This window comes from Dermacentor variabilis, chromosome 9 (assembly GCF_050947875.1).
Source record: "Dermacentor variabilis isolate Ectoservices chromosome 9, ASM5094787v1, whole genome shotgun sequence".
Taxonomy (NCBI): Eukaryota; Metazoa; Arthropoda; class Arachnida; order Ixodida; family Ixodidae; genus Dermacentor; species Dermacentor variabilis.
Window position 1 is genome coordinate 115,746,368 of NC_134576.1, and position 8,403 is coordinate 115,754,770.

Here is an 8,403-nt window from a genome sequence, read left to right on the forward strand (position 1 = left end):
GGGATAAGATTTATAACTTCTGCAAGAGATGCGCAAAAATATGTAATTTTCAGCGATTCATAGGCCGCTCTAACATCACTCTGAAGCACAAAAGAAAAACAATCACTGATAGCATAATTTACGAAACACTTAAAGACCTCACAAAGGCAAGCAATGCGAACCATGAAATGGAATTCCAGTGGATGCCAGGGCATTGTAACATTTTTGGCAACACAGCCGCAGATGAAGTAGAGCGACAAGCGCACCTCAAAGTTGATGTTGTTCCGCTTTCATTACCGAAGAATGAATTATGCTTCATTATAAGGGCAACGTCTTTCAAGATGTTTAGAAATACGTGGTTTGACCAGAATTCTAAGAGCTCGGATTCATATCATATTCATGCGTTTATTGAATTCGAATTTTCATTGTCCTTAGACAGAAATATGGAAACCCTTAATAATCTGTTAAGGGTAGCCACTGCCTAAACAAAACACTTCTCACATAGAATTGCCCATGCGGAAATTCCCGAATGTGATTGTGCCTTTGCAGATGAAGATGTACATCACTTCCTTGTAGATTGCACACATCACAGCACACGAAGACACAGACTTAAATCAACCCTAATTCCATTAGGCAGCAGACCTTTCAGTTTAAAGAAGCTTTGGGGTCCTTGGCCAACAACGGCCTTTGTCCTTGTGAATGTGTCGTTAGCTAAGGTGAAGAAGGCTATTCCTTTATGTAAAGAGCTCGTACTAGAAAAATTAAGAAAGAGCATCAACGCGACAGACGCAGGGTCTTTGTTTGTTTTCTTTACTGTGAAGACCCACAAGGAATCTGTTCCGTTCAGGGCTATTGTCATCCAGAAGCGCTCCTGGCCGGGCGTCTTGACAAGGCATCTGCAGAAGCACCTAAGCACCAATCAATTAGAAGACCCTTTCCTGGTTAAAAATTCTACCGAGGTCATCAAGTATTTATCTGGCTGTGATGCCTCGTGTGAAACGAGGTTCACTTTTTCTGTTCATGTAGGAGACTTGTTCTACTCATTGCTTCATCCTGAGCTTTTGTGCGCGGTTAGAAGTCACATTGAACACACGGGACCAATGGCCTTCCAAAAGATGACTGGGTTATCAACCGACAATTTTTTAGAGCTAATATCCTTTTATCTCTCATCCACCATTATCATTTGTAATGATAGCTGTTTTATCCAAATAGAATGAGGGTGCATCGGCTCTTGCGTAGCACCACTTTCAAGCGACATTTTATTATGCAGTGTTGACAAGCGCATTCAAGCGTCCCTTTACAACGCAGGCGTGCTGAAAGATTTTACATATGTCGAATATTACGCAGCGGTGATGAATGCGACTGATTCTCAGGATTGAGGTAATAGTAGGACCAACATTGTCGATACTTTTGCTAGCAAGGCCTTCGGAATGAAGTTCACGCACGACCTGCCGGAGAATGGTCGCTTGCAGTACTTCGATGGGTGTCTTGTCTTTCATGGAGCTCGCGTGTGCTGGCAGTACAAGCCACGGTCGAAAAGACAAATTATTATTTATCAATCGGCCCACTGCAAGCTCGTAAAAAGAGCTGTAGCTAAATACTGCATCCGCTCTGCTAAAGAGAAGGCCTGCGAACATCAAGTTCGTGAGTGCGTCGACGTCCAGCTAAAGTGTATGGAGAAGGCTGAGCTCCACGGACATATCGTGGCCTCGGTGCTAGAGAGCCGGATTCGCGAGGTAAAAGTTGTTGGGATGTGTAGAAAAATTTTTCGAAGCCTTTTGTATCTCTCATGAAAACGATTACTGCGTCAGTGCTCCTTCTGTTGTGCTCGGGGGAAAAGAACTTGATTATCTCTCGGCAAACGTATGTGTCGAAACAGCTAGGTAGGGCGGGATATATGAGCAAGGTTGTACTTGATTGATGTGGAAAAATGTGTGGGCATGAAGCCCTGTTTTCCGTGAATAAAGTTCAGTTGAAGTCCGGCGTTCGTTTCGTCCTTTTGTTCTCGTCCGTGTTCACTTCTGAGCTGGAACGATGTTTCATAATGCCAATCACAACCAACTAGCCCAGCTGTCCATTCTGAGGAAACGCGTAGCGAGAAACTACTTTGGACCCCACACCGTAGAATGTACCCAACGCCCTCTGGAACTCCCTGGCCATCACCACATTACCATCTTGACAGCCGTAATTATCCGTGACCCCTCCACAATCATTGCAGAAAGTGCAGCGGTCACCTTATTTCGAAAGTGTGAGTCAAGAGGGGACGCAGAGAGAACTTTAGGGAGGAGAAGGGAGAAGGGGCCCTTGCCATGCAAGGTGGGGGGGGGGGATAGGCAAACGGAGACGTGAGAAGGCAGGAAAGCGCTACTACAATACGCACGACAGTGGTCGCGGGAAAACTGGAAAATGTTCGGCACAGTACTTTTCTGCTATTTCTCAAAAAGGAACACCACGGAAGTATGTCAAGCGGACAACTTACGCAGGGCATGAAGAAAGAGAGCCGGATACCTAAAGCGCACCGCAGTGTCCAAGCGACACTATGGTAGCGGTCGCACATCAAATCAACACTTCTGTACCCGCTGCAGTTGCTTTGCGACAATGGCACCGCTCGAGGTCGCGGATTTGATGACGACAGCTGCAGTACCATTTCGGCAGGGGCGAAATGGAAAACGCAGTTCCACTTAGATTTCAGAACACGTTAAAGAACACCACGGTGTCAAAATCAATCCGCAGGTCGCCACTACATCGTGTTTCGTACTCGGATTGTGCTTTTGGCACGTAGAGCCAAGTAATCCAATTCAAATTTAATGCTTCTGCCATGATGTGATGTTCCATGTGAGGAAATGACAACACTGAATACCCCCTGAGGGGATGAAATAAAGCGCACAATTCCTCAAGCAAGCACCTCTTACTGTGCGTTCTGTCCGCAAACAAAGTGCACTGCATGGTTCACGCAACGCAACGTTTAACATCAACTCGCCACTCTGGTGGTGAACTAAATGTTGAAGAAATTAAGCATTCGCCGCCAACATCACCGCTAATTATTGTCAATCAAAGAAACCAGCACAGAAAACTTCGCTTACATCGATTCCCGCAGTACGTGGGATCTACATAATTTGGTTTTCCTCAGTTGAATTGTTTCTCTTCTCCCTCCGCATTTTTTGCGGAAGTGTTTCTGATACGTCCTCACGTCCGCTTGACAGCCTGTGCTTAGCTTTTATTATTCCTCATTAGCGAAGTATGTGAAGTCGTAACATGGATGATGATGATGTGTAGTGTTTTATGGCGCAAGGGCCATCGAAACATGGAAAAGACCAAGGAGAAACGTCGCACCTGCATCGATAAAGACAATGGCGAATACGTGTAACGTACCTCTAAAACGTTGGAGACAGTGTCGGACGAACCTTTCGAAACAGCATTCTTTAACGCGGGAAACACGTATACGCTCACTGCTACTACTTATGGTGTCAGACTGGGGCGATGTATAAGGCCAGTTTCTGCTAGTTTTCGCACGAAATGAAACTATATACCGGCAAGTATATACCTATCGTGCACCCAGCCTCGTGGCATAAAGGCTACGTTCGCTGCACTCCGAGCCGCTTTCTATTGTAAATCCTAAAAGAAAAAAAATTGAAAGAAAGAACACCTAGTATATACTTAATCAACGTGATGCGGCAGTTCAGACCATTTCCAGCCGACCACCGTATGGCACGCCAATAATCGGGCAATTCGGAAAAGGAAAAACAACATTTATTAGGCACTCGAGCGGTACAGGCATATCTTGAAAGGCAGCTGCTTCGAAGTTCAGCGCACGTGGTCACAGGCTACGTAATCGCAGCGGTCTAGGCGGCCCGTCGTAAGCGGCACAGGGCTGAGTGATCCACCGTTGACTCCAGGCCTAGGCGCCAGCGATGCTACCAACTCCGAAGATGCATTCCAGCAGGTGATGCTGAAGTTCTCCAAGTTCTCCGTCGAACGGGCAGCCCAAACCGGCATGGAAACACCGCACCGGCAGTATCATAAGAAACGCCAGAGGGAAGTGCGCGTCGACGACGTCTTCCTCCACGAAGAATTCACCGTCGAGGGGACACCAGCCGAAACGGTGCCTGTGTTCGCAGCAGTCGCCATCACAAGCGTCTTTGAGGCACCGACCGCACAAGGTGTGACGGCAGGGAAGCTGCGCAGCATCGGCCGCAAACACCTCGCACTTCGCGCAGATGCACACCGAGGGCAACGGGTGCTCGAAGGTTATGGGTTGCTCGTTCAAGAATTGCCAGTCGTACCCTTGAATGGTGTACGTGGTCGCTTCCATGCTGTAAGCGTTATCGCGGAGATCCTCGCAAGACCCGGATGGCTGCGACGGAGAAGCAGGTTGCCTGTCTGCCCGGTCTCAGTCGTCGTCGTCTGGAGCGGTAGTCGGGTCGCAGGGTCGGCGATGGACAGATTCTCCGTTCCTCTCTGGAAGTTGTGGCTCACTAGGTGGTTCGTGGCAGCCGAGATTGAAGAGCGCCTTTCTCGAAGCTAGTGCTTGCAAGACGATGGGGCAATGATGGGCGCCTCGCTGGCTTCGTCTACGGCCAGCCGCAGGTCGTCAAGGCTGTTCGCGGCGAGGATGTGCGTGAGGTGACGTCGGTCTCACCCGGACGAGCTGAGAGACGAGAAGAGTGTCGCCGAGATGGACACTGTGCCTTTTATAGCCTGGTAGGTGGGGCCTCCCTTCGGGGTCGTGATTGGTCACAAGTCGTTGGAGAGCGGGTATGAAAAATTAACCAATCTCTGGACGAGTTTGGGGCAACAATGTGAGAAAGGCCGGCAAAAGTAAGAGAGAGAGAGTGTGGGACACATACACGCTCATCGTCCAAGGAGGGGTGAACTTTTCCAGGAAAGGCAAACAGAATTTCATTCGTCATCTGTCAGCGCAACAACTACACAAAGAAGAAACAAGAGAGAGGCTTACAGTTCACGAAGATATTCCAACTCTCTCAATTCTCGGTACTTGAGGAAAAAAATCCAAGCTGTAGTAATTGGTCTAACCATGGTCGTATACCTCTCAACCAGCTGCTCCCACCTGAAAATAGACCAAGTTATTGACACCATTTCAGCTAGGGCGCTTTCAGCAAATGTCTTTAGAAGCATGGCTACGCATATTTTAGCTAGTTGCTATTGCACTATATTTTGTAAGTGCTAATAGGCCAGGCTATTTAAAGGCGGAAGGGACGCGCAAACAGAAGCACTAGTGAAATATCTATAAAAATAAACGAAACGAATAAGGTGCGCCTATTCGAAATTATATATATATATATATATATATATATATATATATATATATATATATATATATATATATATAGTGATATCATAAGAAGCCAACAAACACTGGCACCAAGGAAAACATAAGGGAAACTAGTTATGCTAAATAAATGAAATACAGAAACGATAAATAAGTGGAATTAATTCCCCATCCAATTTCATGGATAGTTATGTTTCTTAGTAGAACCCTGTGAGTGTTAGCCAGCGCCACCACTCACAAATCTTGGCTGCGAAAATGCTTTATATATGTATATATATATATATATATATATATATATATATATATATATATACATACATACAAAAACAGCCGTGGTGCACGCAAGGGCACGTTTAATGTCAACGTAATAAGCGTTGCAAAGAAGTTAAACTTTCGCTGCCGAAATCATCGCTAATTATCGTAAATCAAGACAACCAGTCCAGAAAGCTTCGCTTACATCCATTCCTACAGTGCGTCGGAACTGCGTAACTTTTCATCTGGAAGAAAGAGAACTTTCGTATTGATTACGATTTTTTTCTTCTTTTGGACGCCCTCCAGTCTCCAAATTCCTCCTTTGAATTTTGAACAACGCGGACTTCGAATGGACCTTCTTTGATGCACCTGTATGACGGTTTAGATGTTTCGATCTAATTACTGTGACCCCTGTTACTGGGGTGTCCTTCTCATTCAGTATGTTGGCCTTTATTATACCTGTACCGTGTACACCCCTCTACTCTGCAAGGGTTTGACATTCCTAAAAGCTGATGAATGGCACTGTACAATGCACCTGGTTCGCCTAGTTTGGGGAACGACGAGGAAAGTACATTTTGGTGTGATTCCGGGAACTGCTTCGCTCTCGCCCTTCCTTTCTGATTGAGAAAGGGGAACTTGGGACCCCACGTGGTGCCGAGAGTGTTTTGTCGAAGACCAGCCTTGCCTGGCAACCGTGATAAATTTCGCTCGATATGCGGCACTGTTAAAAGTCAAACGGAACGGGCACATCGTCAATCGCCGACGACTGAATACGCGTAACTGAACCAACGATGCGCGGTCAAACGAAATTAAGGGCACCTGCTTGATTGGTGTTGCTTATTGCTCGTACTGCATGAAATACTTGTTTTACAGCCATGCGACCAGGCAAGTAGTTTCTAGTTTGGTAACAGAGGTCCCTTAAAAATTTACAGGTTGTCAATTACTTGATCGGCTATTCACCCAAAAGAAGCAACTAATTTTGCGACTGAAGCTATAGCACTGGAAAACAAAAACGCCAAATGACGGGACAGTGACAACCAATGACGTTCAGCGCGGGCTATATAATATAGGTTTTCGACAGTCATCGAAATACATACGACAAAATCAGAATTTCTTGTGCACCTTCTTTTTTCGTTCATCAGAAATTCAAGAGAAGCTACAGCAGTCCTGACACATGCAACTTGATGTTCTCCGTTCGAGTGAAAACTGAATTACTTGTTGCCTGGTTGAGCACCAGTGGTGTATGCGTCCACAAAAGGCACTGCACCTACCTAGATCAGCAATGCCTGAAAATATATGAAGGAACAGATTCCAGGCAATTTCGCATATATTATAATTGGGAGCTTCTGCATCGCTTCCGTTTCCTCGTACGCCGTCACTGTCAAGGCAGATATCGATCGGGACGTAGGTTTCAGTTTATTAGCGTGGCAAATATACGTGAATGCATAATAGGACATTCCTCGGTGACGTCACAAAGAGGCGGAGCATGTGCATGAAAAACCGGCTTTAACAAGGCTGAGCACGTGGCAGCGGTCTGCATGTTAGGCAAACCATGTCCTTGCGTTCGGAGTTCATAAACCACACCAGTTCATAATACACGTATTATATAACATAGTTTGATACAATAACAGTGATCGCGCGAATGCGATAGCGTGGTGTTGCATAAATATATTGACAATAGTGCCATGTAGGAATAAAAATACTTTGTGTCGCGCATTGTGTTTTGTCCTTTTGAGTAACTGTAGACTCGATAATTACAGTTCAGAGTGGCAATTCTTTGAGAGCTCCACAAACAATGGTATTTTTATTGTACCAAGAGTTCCAACATGCGCGCCACATTCAACGTTCCTTCCGACGTCAAAAAGAAGGGTTTTCACGTGACAGGAATTGGAGGTGGCGTTCGCTCAGTACCAAAAACAACTGAATACATTGCTAACGAGTAGAAATGGGGTTAACCAAGGGGCGCGGCTTTTATTAGTGATATCATGCGAAGCCAACGAAAAAGACACCAAGGAAAACATAGGAGAAATTACTTGTACTTGCTAATTGAGGTTAATAAATGATAAATTAACGGCAGTGAAAGTCGATGAACACACAACTTGCCGCAGGTGGGGAACGATACCGCGTCTTCGCATTACGCGTGCGAGGCTCTAACCAATTGCTTTGCCGCGGCGCGGTTTCCGCTTCCACTTTCATGGGAGTTTGTGTTACTACTAGAACTTCGGGAGTGTTAGTTAGCGCCACCATTCGCAAACCTTGGCGGTGGACGTGGAACGTCCTTCCTGCCGCAGGCGTCACGAGTGTGCGACATCTGAATACACTTCGAAAGCTGAATATCACCTCATCATGCCCAAGGAGACATAAGCATGCCGTTTTGAACTTCTTCAAAATACATAAAGTTCCCGTCGAAGAAATATTCCTAGCAGAAATTCGAGGTTGGCCTGTTATGTCTAATAGCAACACAACTATCGGGTGTCATTATAAATTCTTAAATCACCACCTGCCAACATGCCCACCACCCTCCCATCTCTTGTTCAAGACACGCTGCACTTCCTTCGAATTAACGACTGCATCAACTTTAACCAAATCCTTTCCGACCTCGCTACTCTAGTCACTTTGGATGTTTGTACTCTTTTCACTACAACATACCCATTAGTGAAGGAATCGAAGCCGTATCAAAATCCTTCGCAATCAATCCCCAAGCACACGCTCCTGAAGTTTACCTATTGCTCCTTAGGTCAGTTCTCACGCTCAACTATTTCGAATTCCATTCTATTCGCTACTTGCAAACTTTCGGCACTAGCAAGGAAACAGCATTTGCTCCCACGTATGCGAACATATTCATATTAGAGCTTGAAGCAAACCTGTTGAAATCCTGCCCT

General features: G+C 45.8%; 1 protein-coding gene across 1 annotated transcript; it reads right to left on the bottom strand.

The window, feature by feature from the left end:
- Positions 1-3,877: 3,877 nt before the first annotated feature.
- Positions 3,878-4,291, bottom strand: LOC142558508 (TNF receptor-associated factor 6-A-like). Its single transcript, XM_075670637.1, has one exon. The coding sequence runs from the start codon at positions 4,289-4,291 to the stop codon at positions 3,878-3,880; it is 414 nt and encodes a 137-aa protein (XP_075526752.1).
- Positions 4,292-8,403: the final 4,112 nt, after the last annotated feature.